Source organism: Pleurodeles waltl, chromosome 12, assembly GCF_031143425.1.
Source record: "Pleurodeles waltl isolate 20211129_DDA chromosome 12, aPleWal1.hap1.20221129, whole genome shotgun sequence".
In the NCBI taxonomy this organism is placed as follows: domain Eukaryota; kingdom Metazoa; phylum Chordata; class Amphibia; order Caudata; family Salamandridae; genus Pleurodeles; species Pleurodeles waltl.
In genome coordinates, this window is record NC_090451.1 from 679,380,567 (window position 1) to 679,401,735 (window position 21,169).

Below are 21,169 nucleotides of genomic sequence, written 5' to 3' on the forward strand. Positions count from 1 at the left end.
GACAAAACATCTTAAAAGTTTTTTTGGCTGTACCGTCTGTCAAACTTTTATTACATTGACAGGAACTGCTGTGATGGTGTTTCTTGCCTATATTAGGAGATGTCCGCTGGGCCATCAAACATCTCTAAATTTGGCAGGCAGAGGACCCTTGGTGTGGGGGGAGTAAAGTACTCTGCCACGCAGATTAATTTTCCTCTGTCTACCAAAGTCTAAATAAGCCCCATCGTTTGTCAGAGATTTAAAGGTATATTAAAGGTATATGCATAGGGTTTTTATAGTCGATGCCACACTCCTACTGGAACAATTTAGGCATACATGCAAAACAATGGAGATATCAGCCACAGAAGACTGATTAGTAGCAAGGTTCAAGAGAGAATCCTGGCTCATAGTTGAGGCCACTTCCATCATCTTGACCTTGTCACTGCTTTTATAGTTGAACAAGAAGTCAGATTGGTAAAAAAAACAGCTCCAGGTTCTTTCCCACTTGTTCTGTCTTCCAACATCCTAAACAGACTATCCATTCTCTTCTCATGTACAGGACTAAGGCCCTCATTATGAACATGGCGGTCGAAACCGCAGTTTCATTCTGGCGGTCTTACAAGTGATCGCCAGCTCCCCCGGAACCCAGCGGGCCATATTAAGAACATTCCTCTGAGCCGGTGGGCGGAAACATTGTTCCCTCCCACAGGCCCAGAGGAATGCCTGGCCAGGACATTGATGGCGGCTCCACATGGCACCGCCGCCAATGCCTCTGTGAGACGGGTGCAGCTGCACCCGTCGTGCAGATAATAGTGACCTGCACGATGGGGCACTGCACAGGGGCCCCTGCACTGCCCATGCCAAGTGCATGGGAAGTGCAGGGGCCCCCAGGGGTGCCCCGGTGCACCGCATCTGCCAGCCTTTCCCTGGCAGGGAAACCGGCCAGGAAAATGCTGGGGACTGCAGGATCATTATCCGAGGGGCAGCACCACTGCCCTGTCGGATGATGATGCCGGCCGCCGACAGTCTGCCTGACGGAGGCAGCCTGGCACTGAGTGAGGGCCGCCAAAGGGTTCATTATGTGAGGGTGTGGGCCGCCATGCCGGCTGGCGGGTTTTCCCGCCAACGCCGGCATGGTGGCCCACACCGCCAAGATCATAATGATCGCCTAAGGTTCAGAGCAATCTGAACTTCAGGAATTGTTCCAGCTAGGACCAGCCCAAGCACAACTTGTACATCAGCAGGGAGGAATAGAAACAAACAGAAAAGAAAGGTGACTGTACCACCTCTAGAGTTTTCTCCTGGTATTTTCAGCTGAGGATCTCTTGCCTAGGGAGCATTTTTTTGATTTTACATACTGGTGTCACTGGTCAGCTTCACTCCTACTGTCTGCCTTGGCAACCACACCACAGCAGGTGGTGACAGAGCCTAGGAAAATGGAGATGATGCAGACATAGATATCACCTAGCCTAAAGGAGCCGTGCCATCCCATACAGAATCTGTTCTCTAAGCACTAATGATTCACTGTTATCATCAAATAAGCTGGTTAGTATTCTGACTCTCACCCAGAGGCAGCAGAGGCTCTGCAAAACAGACGGCCTACTTAGTTTCCCCCTCCTCACCCATTATACTGCAACCTCTTTAAAAGTGAATGTTTTGCCAGGGGCAGAAGTAGTCACATTTTTCCTGTCTGTGAGATTTAATGTAATGAGGAATTGACTGTATTCTCTGATGCATCATACTTTCAGCAGAATGGTGATGTGAGCAATAAAACTTAGGTAGGTATTTCAATGACCTTCAAATGATTATTTGCTTCCCTAGTTTTCTGTGCAGAAATGTGTTTGGTTGTCACTTAGTTAAGTCTGACTATCGAACACTTTAGCATGACCTATTTGCACCTCTACACAGTCCATACAACACAAAACACAAACATTCATACCAAAAATTGCTTTTGGCAAACCCAGAAATAAAATGTACCCTTTTCTCAATTTTGGGATTGTTGAATGTAAGTTTGTAACTGGAAAACCTCAATTTCCCCATGCAGTCCTGACCCTCAGGAACCTAACCTAGTTTAAGGTTGAACCAAGGACTATGTTCAATCTAGTCACTGTAAATGGGCATACATGTATTAAATGTTATCTCAAAGTCCAGATTCCATCATGAAAATGTGGGTAAGCTGACAGAGACTTCATGAAATGTGGAACCATTAGAGGGCCGACATATCTCAGTGTCAAGAGCTAACTCTGAATGATTGTTCTACTCACTAAGAATATCCCAACACCTGCCAGTTCTAAAAAGTTTCTTAATGGTCAATAAGGAAAGATGCACCTAAAACAGAAGCCGAGTTAGGTTGCATGTCTGAATATAATTTCCAGAATATTGTGCAACTATAATACTATGCGCAAAATATCAAGGACCAAAGTATTGAAAAGGTAAGCCCATATAGGTAAGTATGATTTATCTATTCTTACCTCTACATCTCTGTACCTTGACAATATACATATGTGAATTTAAGTAAAGAAAACCCATACTTACCTACATAGTTTTTACTTGTGGATGTTTTGGTCCTTGATATTTTGCCAACAATATTATGGTAGCAACATATTCTAAAAACATTAGTCTGCTAACATAGTTAGCTTACAAAGATTGCTCCCTAGCCAGAAAAAAGAGTTTATCACTAAACAAATATTATCAACATGTATAAATAGTACATTGTTTGTAACAACCAGTAAATGCCCCACCTCATTATTTAAGATTTGTTTCCCATACATCAAGTTTAGGATTGTTCTACAAAGTTTTAACCATCAGTAGTTTCAACATAATTTTTAGGTTCTCAATTTTGGTTAGGACCACAAAGACTTGTTGTTAAGGAGCCTTTATGCTGCTCCCAGTGAAAGAATATTACATCTAGAACCATAGCTAAGGTTCTTAACCTTACCAGTAACTCCACATTATTCCTTCAAGATGAGGTCACCCCCTGCACCTCAGGTCAAGTTCTGCATTCTCCCAAAGACTATCTGCACATTTTTATCAATAGTGCAAGATTTCATTAAGGTTCTGAAAACATTCACCACAGTTGATTTGCATGTTTTCGATTATCTAGTGCACCATTCTTGTCTCAAGTATAGTAGTTAGTTAGTGATTCTGCTGATAATGAATATTTCAACATCCTTGCACACCATGTAAGTACCACTGAAGCATTGGTAATGTTTCTTGGTTGTTTCAAATGCTTATTTTTATACACAGCCCATACTGAGTGAAAGACCTACAACCGGTGCTCCTTACTGAAAGTTGATATCTCCTACCTGGGTTCTCCCAGCAACCCACTGAACAGCACTGGCATTGATGTTCAGGGTCTTCCCAGGAGGTGCACTGGAGTCATAGCTTCCCACATTTACGTGTGTGATGGTGCCATCTGGACCCTGCTGCCAGTTAACAATGTCATACCGTGCTGGGGGGTTGCCAGAACTATCAAAGAATGTTTCAGCACCTTCTCTTCGCAAGCGCACATTCTTGATGTAGTGAAGGAGCTAAAGGCAGGAAAATGTTATAATCAAATTAGTATTTTCCTTGGTTGTTGTGGATAATCCTGTCTTTCCAGCAAACACCTCTTTCACTCTGATCACTACGATTTTGTGTCTTTTGGAGAGTACAGAAGATCAATGTATGAAACTTTGACATTCTCTCTTGCAATCTTTGGAACTTTTATGATACTCATATTCTAGGGACATTTTTCAGAATCATGCAATGCGTTTGAGTTAGATTTAAAATATGTTGTGTGTACATGTAGATAGTTTTTACTGAAAATCTGAGGCATGGTTCACAAATTTTGTTTTGTAGTAGATAAAATAGTACTACAGTACTACTATAGTACTACTTACTAGAAAATACAATTCACAAACCTACCAACGGAAATGTTGACCTTCACATCTCCTTTATTTTTTATGAGGAGATCTTTGCACATGTAAGTTTGCTACTGGTAGTAAATGTGAGCTGAACCAAGGGGAATGGCGAGATAATAGGGAATATTTACTACTAAATGGGAGGGGATTAGGGAGAGTAAGAAGGAGTTCAGGGACACGCTAATACAAACACCGACCCATTAAAGAGTATAACCATTGCTATCCATAAACTACACTTATAAAGTTACTACTGTCCTAAGGGTAGCAAAACATTATTAAGTGTAATGCAGCCCAATCTTGGATTAGGTCCAGCACCACACACAGCCACCCACAGGTACTGCAACACATATCCACTGAAAATAATGAAGGTAGGAACTGAATATAACACCCAACATGAAATAATATTGCAATAGAAGAATTATGTCAACTTTCAAATTAAATGTATTAACATTTAAAACACAAAAGATCGTACTAAACATTTATTAATAAATTGCAATTTGAATTAATTAAACCCAACGTTTGATTTATTTTACTACATAGTAATTAAAATAAAATTGTTAGGTAGGATTTATTTTATTTTGTAAAAAACTAACATCAAAACTCATATATTTAAATCATTTGGTAAGCATTTACTTTGAAGAGCTATTTTACAGTCAAAGAAGAACAAAACCAATTGTTTAAAACAATTAATAAACTTTAATCCTTTTCTCTATTTTTCCCCATAGGAAGATATCCACCATAGTTGTAGAGATCTCCACTTAGGTGGCCAAGATCTTCACCCTTGTATGAAAAGCTACAAATAGTAACTTTAAACTTGTAAATTTTACTCCACACTGTAGTTTCGAGGTGTGGAGACATAGTGAACAGCCAAAAGTAGTACATTTAATCCAAAGGGTATGAGTACATTTGCACATGTATATTTAATATGTTTGAATTTACCTTTGTGAATAGTCTCCCTAATGTGCTGGTTCGTTTCATGTCCTAAATGTGTTACTGGCCATATCAGAATTATGAGATCCGATTGACTCTAATGATCTTGTTGTGTTTCTGAATGCAGGTGTAATTTCTTGGTTAAACTCAGGGGAGCGGGAATTGTCAATTACTGGGGCAATTTTATCCAGGATTACTGTTTCAATAGTTAGGGCCTGATTATTTTCTTGGCGGATGGGGTTACTCCGTCACATGCTTGATGGATGTCCCATCTGCCATATCATGATCCCATTATATCTGATGGAGGTTGTAGTATGGCAGACAGAATATCCGTCACATTTGTGACGAAGTGTTCCATCCACAAAGATCGTAATCAGGCCCTTAGTTCTTAATATCTGGAAGGACTCTGGGAGACCTTCTAGTATTTTCTATCACATATGCTCCTATGGAGGCCCCACTACCCATGGTAGTAACTCTAGTGGTAGACAGTGGTGAGCTATCTGAGGCACTTGTATGGGGCCTTCATTAGTCAACATTGATTACTGTCTTTTTTATGCACATAAAGGTTCTTTTTGATGATGGGATTAGTATTACTCAGAACTATACCATCACATGCTTCTATAATCCCTAGTGTTCATAAAATACTATTGCACCATAAACAAATTATGTACACAAGATACCAATGCAGGCCAAGGGAAAATGTCTGTAAAGTGTCTGCATTTGCCCATTGACCAGTCAGACTATGTTTAGATTAGGGAGTTTCTGTCCTCTATGCATCCGGTACTGTTTCCAAGAGTAATTAGTGTTACTGCCGCTGACATAATGATAGAAAGACAGTATTTTCCATAGTTCTCTTGCCTTTAGATGAGACGGAACCCTATATTCGTAATAAAAACTACTAGTTGGTTTCTAAAAAAATCACAATCTTTTTTTTGCAATGACAGGTCTTTGTGGAACTCAATTCTGGTGCCAATCAGAATTCACATTAATCTCATGTGTTTAATTATTGTGAAGACTGGCAACTTTTATATGCAATGGCTTACTTGTTTGCTTTTGCACTCTTTTATATGTATAGTTTGTGATTTGGTTTGATGTTCTAATATTGCCTTAGAGCCCGCCGAAGTGGTCTAAACAGACAATTGAAAGCCCGCTCCAGCGTTAAAGGCCCAAGCCTAGCGACGAAGGGCTATAATGCTATTAGAACATTCTGCCACTAGAGGGCAGACTGTTCTAATAAATATAACAAATTCCTCAGAGATTAAAATCCCCTCAGGCCCCTGGAGGCCTTTGTTCACAGTTGTTGCTGTGAACAAAGAACATTGGAAAGTTGATGCTCCGGGCTTTTATCAGCCAGTAAAAGCTCAGAGCACTCTATTGTCTCCAATGGCGCCCCCAACATTCCAATGTTATAATAAATAAAACAAAGGCCTCACGGAGTCCGAGGGGATTTAAATCCCCTCGGGCTCCATAAGGCCTTTGTTCACAGCTGTTGCTGTGAAACAAAGATTGTAATGTTGGGGCTCTGAGCTTTTACCAGCCATTAGAAGTCCAGAGCAAACATTCAAATGTTCTAATCAGATATAGAAACCAATGGTGCAAGCATAGGTGCACATGGTATTAGCACTCTTTTAATACAAGTGCAGCACATTGTATTATTTCAGATATTACGTGTATTTCCACCAGATGTTATCTGGGAGTACCATTTGGTATAAGAAATAACAGCTGGTTAACAGTATTCATAAAACTAGTTCTTGTATTACTTGTATTTTCCCCAATATGTAAATGTGATGTAAAATGTCCAAATTTAATTAGGGCTAGATTGTCACACACACTTTACCAAGGGACATGAAGAATAATATATGCAGTTTTATTAATAAATATTGCGAGAGGTTTTAGAATTAAATACACATTTTGAGGCTGTGTCAAAGAACATTATGTGGCACAGGTCATAAGTCATTAAGAATAGTTCGAAAGAGCAACATGACTGTACCCTCTAGTCATTATTTGGCAAGTCAAGCCTGAAATTGTTATGAAAACGAGAGCATATTTTTGACCTCAGTTAATTGATTAGAAACTGTCCTCCTTCAGAGCAACCATATATCAACTTCCAATCCTGATACTGCATTTACATTCACGAATAAGAGTTTGGACAAAATAATGGTCATACAGTGCTGTAGACAGATTACACTGTCTCTGCTTATGAATTTATGCCGAAGTCCCAACATTGTTGCAATATCCAACATACATATATGTTCAAATTGTATTCAGTGCTATGAATGTAACCATAACTCAAATATATCATTGTAAATATTGATAATCTTGCATATATCTTTCTGTTTGTTTGTTTTTTCCTAGTGAATCTTTATCTTACTAAATTGATTTCTATATATTCCTTAATTAATGTAAGGGCAAATATTAATGTGGATGGGTCACCCTTCGTCTTTCCTAACTTTTAGAAAAAATACTATTGCATAATATTTTGTTACAGTAACACATACCTGCCAGGGATGGAAGTCTAGAATATTTGCACAGGTCTCTTGAAGGAAAATCTTTCTGTTTTGTATGCATACCCTCAGATCCTCCAAACTCTGTGCTGTTGCATAAACTGCATTGTAGATATTGTACGTAATTCTGAAGTCCATCATGCTGTTGATTGGAAGGTTGTCCATTTTCTCTGCTCCTGTGCAATTCCTAGTCTTTTGGTCACTGATCACATTCCCCTTGGGCAGCCCCTGACAACCAAACACTGCCTCCCAGAAGTTTATCATAAAAATATCACCTTGTGATGTTGAAGGGTGGATGCTGGTGAAATATTTTTGGAAGCTCACCATCTCACCACTACGAATTGCAAAACCTATGGTTCCTGCAAGTATTTTTGAATACTTCTCCATGGCGAGCGGAGTATATGTTGACCAGGATTCACTGGCAATCCAAATCTTTCCAGTTACATTCTGCTTCACTATCTCATCCAGGAGTGGAGGCAGATATGGAAAGGATGCAAAGACAACAATTGCCTTAGCTGTTGAGTTTTTGATAACTTGAGCAACATGAAAGATATTCTTGTCTGGTCGGCTTGGAAGGATGTACTCCTTGAAGGCCACACAAGCTTCTGCCTTGTTCAACTCTTGCTGCACTAGTTGACTGCCCAACTGGCCATAGTTGTCATCTGTGGCTATAATTCCTACCCAAGTCCATCCAAAGTGTATGGTTAACTGGGCCAGCCCAAGGGATTGGATGTTATCACTGGGAATGGTACGGAAAAATGATGGGAACTGGTTACGGTCACTAAGGAGAGGGCTAGATGAAAAGTAGCTTATCTTTTGAAAAAAAGAAAGACAAAGAAATGGTAGTTCACAAGAAATGATCCTCAAACTTTTTGATTAGATAGCTTAATTGTAGAGTTAAATTCAAATAAATGATCCAAGTTTTAAATACGTAGACAAAAGTGGGAATGAAATATGGCCTTCAATGCATAGAAGATATCAATATATAAATGTAATAATGAACTGCAAAGACAATTCATAGCATGAATACATTAGTATAAATTCATGAAATTCAATTAGGGCTACCTGGATTAACATTGACATCGACAGCAATATGAGTTTCATCATCATATTGACAATCCTTGAACCACTCTCTACACTCTAGACACTAGGATTATGCTGTGATGGAGGACCAAAGTATGCACCAGGGGTAGATAAATTATCTGGCATAATGTGGCAGATGGTCTGGTAGACTTATTTGATCCATGTAAGCTAATAAGAACATTCCCTGTTACAATCTGAAAATTGTGAGTCAAATTAAATGAAATTTGTGTCCATGTAACAATGTAATTCTGATGGCCCTAACCAAACCACATTGTTTTATCAGCTATTTTGGTATGAAAGGTAAACAATACCTAAACATTCTTCTTCCAATCAATGCCCATTTTTAGCTGCATTTTAAAGAGAACAGCTTCAATAATCTCTTAATTCTACAGATAGAATGTATGTTTAACTACTAAAAGGGTATTTGAATGAATGAATAGCTGAATTACTTCATTCAATTATCTAAAAGATAACCATAAAAAAAGTTGTTAAATTAAAATATACAATAAAATTACAGCAAATAAGTAAAAACAATCATAAACACATAAAACATTTAAAAATTCATAGAGTTATGCCAGCATATTGTCTTTTTAAGGAAATCTCCCACTGCAAGACACACATTAACGTCTGCAGCCCTACAGAGTAAATAGAAAGCTGACCTGCACTGCAAAAAACATTGCTTTCTTAAAATAGGTAAGAAAAATATTTGCCTAAAAGCATTGTAAAATTTGCAAAATGAAGTAAAATGCAACAAAGTCTAGGGGGCAAGTGTCATCACAAGGACACGTATGGATGCTATTTGGATCAAACTGGCCCAATGGGAAGCAAAGATTATATCTAATGATGCCCATCCGGAATTTAGTTACATGCAACCTTTCTCATACATTATTACAAGTATGGCTCTGAGCCCTGGCATGTCTTAAGCCTAGCAAAATCTCACACAGATGGTTTCTCCAGTTCCCTCAATTCCCTGTTAGTCCTAGCCAATATCTTGAACATCTTCTTGACCCAGCCCGATTCCCTTTTATTCAGAACCTGTGGGGAAGTGAATAGCTTCAGTTGACCCAGACTATTAGACAAGTTTCTGATATAGTTCAGCCAGGGTATTTTCAAGCCGAAGCCACAGGACAAACAATCTGAGATAGTTTCTCTATTTGGAGCAGCATGCCCATTCCCACAAATTGAACTCTAAAGAAGCAGGGGGCAAACATTATACAATCTTTTACGTCAACTATGCCCAGTTTCTCATGCAATGCAAAATATGGGCTAGGTCCAAATCTCAGCAATCACCTGCAGAATTGATTCTCTTCCTGCTGCGGAGAGGGGCTACTCTGATAACCCCAAATGGGTGCCCCATATTTTAAGACTGGTAAACATTTAAGTTCATATACCTCAAGCAGGGACAAGATTGGCTTATTGCCAATTCTAAACAAAAATTAGAAAACAGCCCCCACTGTGGCATTAAAACAAGTACATTGTTTGGAGATACATGGTAACCAAGTTCCCCTGTCATTTAAAGTCACTCCCAAATAAGAGAACTCATGAACACGACTAACTAGTTATCCTTTAAGAGCCACTGGACCTGGCTTACTCTGAGGTTTACCACACGTGACACAGTAACTTTTTTGATTTATTGACTTCTAGGTCCAGGTCATCCATATATTTAACAATGGCGTACACCGCTCCGGCAAGCTATTCGCAGTTCGAGAATTTAAACCTGCATCATCAGCGTACAGCAGACCTGACACATCTTTGCCATTTACAACAGTTATATCTTTACATTTATTGACAAGGCAATAATGCAAACAATCAATATATAAAAGAAATAAAATCGGAGCTAAAACACAACCCTGACAGCACCCCTAAGAAGATTTAAAAAATCAGTGCACTCCCCCTCCATGCCAGACCTGACTGAGGCTCTAGTTACATCATGAAGCACCTGTAAAAATTCCACCATGGTATAAGGCACAACCAGCTTATTTAGAATTCCCCACAGTTTGGTGCAATTAATCCTATCAAAAGCATTACTACGGTCCATGAATGCAAAGTATAGGGTTCCTTTCTTGGCAATCATGCATTTATATTTAACAGGTGCAAGTTGAAACACTGCTCCTGTGTCCTGGAATCATAATGGCACTATCCTGGGCCCAACACTCAATTCTCCACAAAATAATGTGCCCCAGTATCTTCACCCTTGAGTCCAATAAGGAGGTAGACCTATAACTATCGGGGTCAGTTATATTGAACAAGTTACTTACCTTCGGTAACTCCTTATCTGGTAGAGACACAGACTAGCCGCAGATTCCTTATCTTAGAATTCTTCCCCAGGCATCAGACTGGATCTGCAAACATTTCTTCAGCAGTACCTCTGCACGTAGGTAGAGGGCTTTGTACGACTCCGTAGCGACATCATCCCCAGGATATGACGTTGATGGAGCCCTTTTAGCCTCTTCCCGACGCACTGACGTTAGTTACTTCTGTGACTAGAATCCACACATCAAACTGGCAATGGAACAGTGTATACACCAAAAAAGGTGGATAAATTATGATGTTATAATCATAAAACTGAAAACACAACAAAAGAATGCCCAGAAGCAAGACTGAAGCCAGAGGACACAGCTCGCAAGTGGGGAGTATGGGTGGGTCAATAAGGAATCTGCGGCTAGCATGTGTCTCTACCACATAAGGCGTTACCTACGGTAAGTAACTTGTTCATCTGATAGAGACAACTAGCCGCAGATTCCTTATCTTAGAATTAGATACCAAAGCAATATCAATCCAGGTGGAGGGCTGCAAACACATCTCACCCAGTCTCACCATAAACAACCGGTCAACTAAGGAGTATGAAAAAGTTACATGAGGATGCGAAAAGTCATGGGCGTGAAAGAAATGTCCCTGAAAGTGAAAGTGGAGGTGACCAAGAAAGGTAAGGACATGCAGTGCTCCCAATAAATAGCCGGATGAAAGAGGTGCAAAAGCATCCAATAGGGACCGCGAGAGATAGGCAAGTAACACCCATGAAAGGGACAGAGTCCAAATAGTAATTAAGAAGGGAAGCTATAGAAAACACAGCTGGCATCAGAATGGTAATTGAAAATGTGCAAGAAAAAGGAGCAACACGCTGAAAGCGATGAACCTGACAGCGGATTGTACATGTCCAGGAACACACAAAGAGAAAATGTGTGGACAGAAAGCAAAAATATGAGGTGCTGAAAGCCAGCCGACAGAACACCCCAAGGTGTACCAGTAGCATATTACCAAAGGGTAAAATAGGAGGACCAGAAAAAACAAACCGAGAAATCCACGCAGAGGGATAGACTTAGAAGGACATGGATATGTCCAAGCAGAAAGCATACAGAGAGATACACAGGATCAGGAGAACACATACGTGATATACGAAAACAGAACTCCATAGGAGGAATGTGATCAGAACATTTGATTGTAGATAGCATGACATCAATGGTTGAAAACCAGTATATTGAGCTGTGCTCCTAATCTACAAAAATTAAGGAACAGGGGTGTGGAAAAGCGACAACACAGAAGGAAAACAAAGAGAGGACACTAAGCTCCCCTCCAGACAGAGAAATCAACCAAAGATTAAACACGGCCAGTAGATAAAGGGAAGTAGAAGGTGAAAGAACCACCTTCTCGGATAAACGACAGAGACTGTGCGGTACAGTAAGAAGAGAAACACATTGTTAAGAAACACCCTTGAGGAGAGTCTAATCATAAAAGGAGCATAAGAAACCAATGGAAGAAATCCATTGACTAACAAATGGAAGCAAGAGTTGTAATTCCGAAGGAAGAACCAGTGCAGAAAATAGTGTCCCAAGGTTTGAGCAGCAGTGAATACTGCTAAAAGGAATATATAAACATCAATTCCTGGAATGGAATCCAAACACTGGACCTTGGAAACCTGTAAGGTCAGAAAGGAACATACAATAAAAATAGAGAAAAACCTTCACACCCCAGAGCTACAATAAAGTTGCAATGCTAGAGGTGGAAGCCTGCAGTGAAATACCTGTATTAGTTGACAACAGGTATAAAAGAATATACATACAGAAAGGGAAACAACCCTCCAAAATAGTTACAAAACTAGTCATAAAAGGCTAGGGGGGTCATTTTGACCTTGGCGGACGGCGGAGGCCGTCCGCCAAGGTACCGCCGCTGAATGACCGCACCGCGGTCAAAAGACCGCGGCGGCCATTCAGACATTTCCTCTGGGCCGGCGGGCGCTCTCCAAAAGAGCGCCCGCCGGCCCAGAGGAAATGCCCCTGCAACGAGGACGCCGGCTCAGAATTGAGCCGACGTAGTTGCAGGGGTGCGACGGGTGCAGTTGCACCCGTCGCGTATTTCAGTGTCTGCTTAGCAGACACTGAAATACTTTGCGGGGCCCTCTTACGGGGGCCCCTGCAGTGCCCATGCCATGGGCATGGGCACTGCAGGGGCCCCCAGGGTCCCCGCGGCACCCCCTACCGCCATCCTGTTCCTGGCGGGAGACCCGCCAGGAACAGGATGGCGGTAGGGGGTGTCAGAATCCCCATGGCTGCGGAGCGCGCTCCGCAGCCATGGAGGATTCACAAGGGCAGTGGTAAACCGGCGGGAGACCGCCGGTTTACCCTTTCTGGCCGCGGCTGAACCGCCGCGGTCAGAATGCCCTCGGGAGCACCGCCAGCCTATTGGCAGTGCTCCCGTGGTCGGTGACCCTGGCGGTCACCGGCCGCCAGGGTCAGAATGACCCCCTAGGTGTCAACAACATCCTATAGGCACACTATAAATCTCCCTCATAGGAGAAAGGTAGCCAACAGCAAGATCCAGTTCATAGATGAATAGTGGTATACAATTATAACCCTGCCACAGTGGACGGATGATTAGGAAATAGGTCCACGGAATAGGCGGTGGATGACTGAAAGGTTTTAAAAAGAAATGTGAAGGAGGACAATATCTCAGACATACATGGAAGACAACCCTCACAACTCAATAGGAGCATCTGCGAGTCTGGACATTAAGCCACAGGGGAGAGCCCCACATATTTCCCATGAGGGAACTGCCTCACCATAAATGGTCAGACACAAAAAGAAGATATGATAATAAAATATATAATCTTGCAGAAAAACAGAACAATAAGGGATTACCCTCACAAGCACCTTAAAAAGGGCAGTAAGAAGGTGAAATTAAGGGCCTCTAGAGGCAACAGTTGGTGGCCCTGAGTAGAGAAAAGATAACCAGAAAAGGAGATCTGAAATAAAAGTATTACTCAATTGACCATTATAAATGCCATGGAAAAATGGGTAGAAAATACCTCTTCCATGAGAAGAATGGAAAAGGACACATGCAAAAGTATGCACAGAAATTCTAAAGACATTAAGAAATAAACTGCTCCCATAGGAGTACCGAGGAAGTTCTCAATAGGAAACGAGAAGCAGGAAAGAGTAGCAAAGAGCTTACACCAAGTGCTTTAAAGAGCTGTGGCTGAACCCAAATCTCCCAAAAAATCACAAAGATGGAGGTGACCCGCCTATATGTACAATAGAACAGAAAACACGCCCTAGGCGTAATGAGACTTAGACCTGGTCTGAAATAACAATACAAAAGAACCACCATATGTGGAACAACCAGGAAAAATTGACTTAAATGTTCTTCGCAATATTGTGACCGCTGAACTAAAGTGGTGTGCACCACCAGGGGCATGTAATTGAACCACTTAGGAAAATCCCTATGATGGATGAAACATGGTAGTAACAATAAACCTGCAAAAAGCAGGAAGTTAATACTGGATGTTAACTGAAAACACACTCCAGAAGCACGGTATAACTGCTAAAAGTGTGCACGTACACAGACACACCTGCAAGGGACCTCGTAGAACAAAAGGGCAGTGCTACAGTAAATGCACCTTCACAGAGCTCTAGAAGAGGAAGAGGACCTGACATTAAGTCCCAAAATGAGTATCTCTGAAGTGGCGTGAAGCTGAATCAGCATGCGTGCTAAAAAGGGACTTTCCATCAAAGGGCATATCAAGCAACAAATCTTGTGCAGGTCCTGAGAAATTAGAAGAATGTAGCCAACCCCTTTCCCATGGTACTACCAAGGAAGCCATCGTTCGCTCAACAGAATCGGTGGTATCCATACCACAGCAAACACTAAGGCACTCATTACAACCCTGGCGGTCGGTGTTAAAGCGTCAGTAATACCGCCAACAGGCCAGCGGTAAAAAAAATGGGATCACGACCACGGCGGAAAAACCCAACACAGACAGCCACTTTAACACTCCGACCGCCTCGGCGGTAGCAACAAACACCGCAGCGGTAACCACCAACAGACAGGGGGAAGTCAATGTACCGCCCACCCCATCACAACCCGCCCATCTGCCAGCTTTTCCGGGGCGGTACCAACGCCATCAAAAGCACGCCAGAAACAGTACTTGGAAGGGAAACCACTCACCTCTCGACACTCAACGAAGAACCAGGACGCCATGGAGCCTGAGCTGCATGTCCTGCCCATGCTGGTCTACCTCCCCATCTACTAGGAGTACGAACGGTGGCGGCGACGACCACGGTGAATACTGCACCTAGTACACAGGGGAGAGGGGGAGGAAAAAGATAGTGATACACACATGCAACACGCAACACGCAACACCCCCACTCCTACCCTCACCCCCAACACCATATACACAAACACATTCATCAACATTACATTTACAACCCGTAACCCCCTGGAAGAACGCAAGGACAAAAGGAATAGAGTCAAATCAGTAATATTTTAGAAATAGTCAACTATACGTAATAATTTGAAAAACAGTATTTACAAAAATATACAATATCTACATTAGGCGGTACATTGTCCACTCAAAATGTCCGTGGCCCACTGGCCCAAAACTCATAGGCCAAGCCCACACTTGACTCCTGTCTCAATACGGAGAGAACACTGCAGGGGCATCAGGTCAAAAACACACAGGCACCTCAGGGGGACGGGGAAGGGAGGGGCACCTCAGCCGGAAGATGGAATAACGCCACTGCTCCTGGAGGGGGCTCCATGCCCACAGTGATGTCCTGGGGAGTGCAAGGCCACAGTCTCTGAAGTGGGTGGTTTGCCCACTGCTTGGTCCTGGAGAGTGAAAAGTCACAGTCTCTCTAGTGGGTGATTTGCCCACTGCTTGCTCCTAGGGAGTGCAAAGCCACAGTCTCTCAAGTGGGTGGTTTTCCCACTGCTTGGTCCTGGGGAGTGCAAGGCCACAGTCTCTCTAGTGGGTGGCTTCTCCACTGGTTCTGGAGGGAGCCTTGTGCCCAGTGTGCTTCATCCTGGCAAGGAGGGGCTGAGTGGATGCATATCTCCACTGGTTCTGGGGGGGGGGCTTTGTGCCAAGTGTGCTTCATCCTGCCAAGGAGGGGGTGAGTGGATGCCTTCTTCCACTGGTTCTGGAGGGGGCTTTGTGCCCAGTGTGCTTCATCCTGCCAAGGATAGGGTGAGTGGATGCATATCTCCACTGGTTCTGGATGGGGCTTTGTGCCCAGTGTGTTTCAACCTGCCAAGGAGGGGGTGAGTGGATGCCTTCTTCCACTGGTTCTGGAGGGGGCTTTGTGCCCAGTGTGCTTCATCCTGCCAAGGATAGGGTGAGTGGATGCATATCTCCACTGGTTCTGGAGGGGGCTTTGTGCCCAGTGTGCTTCATCTTGTCAAGGATAGGGTGAGTGGATGCACATCTCCACTGGTTCTGGATGGGGCTTTGTGCCCAGTGTGTTTCAACCTGCCAAGGAGGGGGTGAGTGGATGCCTTCTTCCACTGGTTCTGGAGGGGGCTTTGTGCCCAGTGTGCTTCATCCTGCCAAGGATAGGGTGAGTGGATGCATATCTCCACTGGTTCTGGAGGGGGCTTTGTGCCCAGTGTGCTTCATCCTGCCAAGGAGGGGGTGAGTGGATGCATATCCCCACTGGTTCTGGAGGGGGCTTTGTGCCCAGTGTGCTTCATCGTGCCAAGGAGTGGGTGAGTGGATGCATATCTCCACTGGTTCTGGAGGGGTCTTTGTGGCCAGTGATGCAACACTTGGGGTGTGGCAGTTCACAGTCCCTCACCTGGGTGTTTGAGGCACGAGATTTGCAGGGACCAGGTTGCATGATAGTCCATGGAGGCAGGGAAAGACTCCATCCGGCGGTGGCTATGGCTGCAAACTGGTGGTAGTGTCGGTGCTGGTGGGGAGTGCTGCCAGTGGTGGAAAGAGGCACCAGTCCTTCTCCTGCAGCCTCGGACAGCTGCCCTCTGGGGCTGCTGCTGGTAGTGGTGCTACTGTCAGCGGTGCAGGTGGCGGTGTTTGCGGAGGTTCCTGCGGCGGTACTAGCGGCGATGCCGGTGGTGGTGCTGGCTGTGGTGCAGGTGCCGGTGCTGCCAGTGGTAGAGGGAGGCTCCAGCCCTTCTCCTGCAGCCTCGGACAGCTGCTCACTGGGGCTGCTGCTGCTGACAGTAGTGGTGCTTGCGGCAGTGCAGGTGGCGGTGCCTGTGGGGGTGCTAGCGGCGGGGCTACTGGCAGTGCTGGCGGTGCTGGCTGCGGTGCAGGTGGCGGTGCTGGTGGTTGTGCTGGTAGCCACCAGGCCTTCACCTGCAGCCTTGGACGGCTGAAGTGCCTTGCCTGGTGTTTTGTGCACCTTCCTCACCTTGCCAGATGGTGGTGTGACCTTGGGTCTGGCAGCTGGAGTTTTTGAGATGGCCTTGCTGGGTGGTTGTGGCTCCTTCCCCTTGCTGAATGCTGTTCCCCTCTTCACCTTGCCGGGTGGCGAAATGGTTTTGGCCTTGGCAGGGGTTGGTGGCACACTGGCTGGTCTGACGGGTGCCCCCTTTGAGCCTCTGATAGCTGCAGGAACCACAGCGGACGTCGACTTGGTGGCTGAGGTGCTGGGCTGGGTTCTAGCCACCCTGGCCCGAGGGGAAGGACAGGGGGGAGGGGGACGGAAGAGGCCAATGTTTGCCAGGAAAAGCTTTATAGGGACACTGGGCGGGAAGAGGGGGAGGGTTTGGGAGTGGAGGAAGAGGGTGTGGTTGTAAGAGGTGTCTGTCTGCTGAGTTTGGGTGCAGGTGCATGAGCTGGATGATGTTGTGAGGTGGATGGCGGCTGGGTGAGTGGGTGCTTGCGTTTGTGTACTTTGGGTAGAGGGGTCACAGACACAGTGGGGGAGGACACAGGGGACGTGTGCATGGATGTGGGGGTGGTGACTGCCAGTAAGGGGTTTGTTGTGATGGGCGTGCTGGTGATGGAGGTAGTGGATGAGGATGTAGTGCATGCAGGTGTAAGTGGAGATGCTACTGGGAGGGAGGTGGAAGACGAGGAGGAGGGGGACACAGTGGAGGCAGTGGATGTTGGTGTGTCTGCATGGGGATGGTGCTTGTGTGAGTGCCTGTGAGATAAAGTGTGGTGCTTGTGTTTGCCTGAGCCACTTTTGTGTGTTGATTTGGGTGAATGCTGGTCTGAAGGTGTGCTTGGGATAGGCTGGGGCTGAGGGGATTGGGACTTGATAGAGGAAGTTGGAGGGGGAGGCTGGAGACAGGGACAGTGGCTGCCATCAGTGCTGAGGACAGAGCCTGAAATGCTCTCTGTTGGGCCGCCACGCCAGAGTGAATGCCCTCCAGGTATGCATTTGTTTACTGCAAATGCCTTGTGACACCCATTCATAATGGTTGTCTGCCCAACAGTGAGGGATCTCAGGAGGTCAATAGCCTCCTCACTGAGGGCAGCAGGACTGACTGGGGCAGGGCCTGAGGTGCCTGGGGCGAAGGAGATGCCCACCCTCCTGGGTGAGCGGGCTTGGGAAACACACTGAGGGGCTGCTGGGAGGGTGGTGCTGGTAGGGGGGGTGGCGGCTGTACCTGTTGTTGGGGTGGGCACAGAGGTGTCCGCCACTGCCAGGGAGCTTCCATCAGAGGAGGAGTCGCTGTCTGTGGTCTCCCCTCCTGTCCCCGTCATGGTGCTCCCCTCGCCCTCTGTCCCACTGGTGCCCTCGCCGTCGGTGGATTCGGCCTCCAGGCCCGTGTGGGATGCAGCTCCCTCCGTCACCGGTTCCTCTGCTCCTCCGCCAGATGATGCTAATGCACAAAAGGACAGGGTGACAAAACAAAAAGGGGGGGAAAGACAGAGGATACACTTGGTGCCAGCAACACCACTAACATTGGTGTACAGAACACACAGGGAGCAGCCCTGTGCACTAGGCCATGCACTACCAGTTACTAAGCTATTCGGCAGCCCATGGGGTACAATGCCTAACGTCATTAGCTGCACACCTGAAACCCACAGGATCCTGTCCAGTAGTAGATGCTCACTAACACTATTGGGGTAGGAATGCACCAGAGCCTGCCCAACAAGGGACCTACCCTGACAGTTCGCCCTGGCCTAGGGGCACCCAAAGCCCACATCCCCCACCCAGGTAAACCTTAACGCGCGCACAGTCATGATTCTGAATCTGTACTCACCCCCTTGTGGCTGCTGTGATGCCTTCGAGCACCCATCCAACTCTGGATAGGCCACTGACAGGATGTGGAACATCAGGGGGGTCAGGGTATGACGGGCACCCCTTCCTCGTAGGGAGGCCAGCCCCAGCTGGGCCTCCGCCATCTTTCTTTCCCAGGCAGTGGGTACTCCGCCTGTCAAAGACCCCCAGGGTCTGCACCTCCTTGGCGATGGCACGCCAAATACCCTTCTTCTGGTGGGCGCTGACCTGCATGGAAAAGACAGCAGAAAAGGGAATTAGTTATCCGTCCGGACCATCACACTCATGGCCCACCAGATCCCTCCCATTCCCTGACCCACATACATTGACCACCATACCTGTGGCACTCTGGCCATGACGCCCCAGCCCCCCCTACATGCGGCTTACACACACAGCAATCCATTCTTTCATGGCTCACGCATCATGCTCACAGTGTACTCATCTGTTTGTCTGGAGGACCGAAGAGTAACGTGTACTGGGGTAGGACCCCATCCACCAGTTTTTCCAACTCATCTGCAGTGAAGGCAGGGGCCCCTTCCCCAGACACATGAGCCATTGTCGCTTCCAGACACACGTCACAGCAGCACTTGCAGTGTAGGTCCTCTCCTGTTGAAGGTCAGGTAGCAAGTGAGTGAATAGACAGAAAATGGCGGTCACGTCCGCGGCGGTGCGTACCATCACCGCTGGCGTACATCGCCATTGGCTCCTGGAACCCATAGGGCCCAATGATAACCAATGCGAAGTTGCGCATGGGTCGTTGACCGCCTTCTGCAACGGCACATAACGCCAGCCGAATTACCTCATTTCCACTTGTCCCTCCCAAGAGGTCAGGCAGCAGCCATTTCAGAGGGGCACAGGGCATCGCACCTACCTCCATCACAGCAGATATTGGCACAGCAACTGTCTCTCGGATTCACATACTGGTTCTGTTAAGGAAAAGATGCATCATTATTGCAATTGATGTCTGAATATGACCCTTTGCTCACCTTTTTCCTCCATAGGCTTCAACTGCTGAGGATGAATATGAGATGGCGACACCCTCCAGTGTACAGACCCCTGGTGGACCTTGCGACAATGGAGGACAGACACATTATCATAACATACAGACTTGATCGGGACACAATCCAAGAACTGTGTGCCCAATTGGAGCTAGACCTGATGTCAGCTATCCGCCAGCCCACAGGTATCCCCCCTTCCAGTGCAGGTCCTGTCAGTGCTCCATTTCCTGGCAAGTGGTTCCTTCCAAACAACAGTGGCCATGGCATCAGGGATGTCTCAGCCAATGTTCTCCAACGTGTTGACCAGAGTGTTGTCAGCCCTGCTGAAACACATGCACAGCTCCATCGTATTCTCCCAGGTGGAGGATTTGGCCACAGTGAAAGCTGACTTTTATGCAATAGGGCATATCCCCAACATCATTGGTGCTATTGATGGTACACATGTTGCATTTGTCCCCCCTCTAGAGAAATGAACAAGTGTTCAGGAATAGAAAAAGCTATCACTCTCTGAATGTGCAGATGGTGTGTTTGGTGGACCAGTACATCTCCCATGTGAATGCCAAGTATCCTGGCTCTGTGCATGACACATTTATCCTGAGGAATAGCAGCATCCCATATGTAATGGGCCAGCTCCAGAGGCACCGGGTGTGGCTAATAGGTGAGCCCAAGTTCCCCATCGAGTATAAGTTGGTGTCTGGGTATGGGGTTGTCCCTAGGGGTTAGTGTGTGTCTAACAGGTATCCCTCGATATTTGCAGGTGACTCTGGTAACCCCAACCTCTCATGGCTACTAACCCAAGGGAGGAATGCCAGGACAGGGGCAGAGGAATGTTATAATGAGGCACATGGGCGAACAAGGAGGATTATTGAAAGAACCTTTGGCCTCCTGAAGGCCAGGTTCCGGTGCCTCCATCTGACAGGTGGATCCCTGTACTACTCACCCAAGAAGGTGTGCCAGATCATCGTTGCATGTTGCATGTTGCACAACCTGGCCTTGAGACGCCAGGTGGCTTTTTTTGCAGGAGGATGAGCCTGGAGATGGTCTTGTGGCAGCGGTGGAGCCTGTGGACAGTGAGGAAGAGGAGGCAGAAGAAGAAGATGTGGACAACAGAAGTAATGTAATACAACAGAACGTCCAGTGACACACAGGTAAGACACTGTCATTTCACTTTACTTTTCGGTTTTCTGTTGGACATTGTACATGGCAGCCTGATTTCCCTATGTCTGTGGCCACTCACTGTACCATTTGGCATCTCTATTTTCAGATCTCTCTGGCCTACTCTGGCTCCTATTATGTTTACTGCT

The 21,169-nt window shown here is 45.6% G+C and overlaps 1 protein-coding gene across 1 annotated transcript in view; it reads right to left on the minus strand.

The window, feature by feature from the left end:
- LOC138267252 (extracellular calcium-sensing receptor-like) overlaps positions 1-21,169 on the minus strand; it is a 134,435-nt gene that overhangs the window by 4,261 nt on the left and 109,005 nt on the right. Inside the window, exons 2-4 of the mRNA XM_069216109.1 lie at positions 7,382-8,128; positions 3,303-3,509; positions 1,700-1,720 (exon numbers count right to left, since the gene is read on the minus strand). Coding sequence (XP_069072210.1) covers positions 1,700-1,720; positions 3,303-3,509; positions 7,382-8,128 — 975 coding nt within the window. The remainder of the gene's footprint in view (positions 1-1,699; positions 1,721-3,302; positions 3,510-7,381; positions 8,129-21,169) is intronic.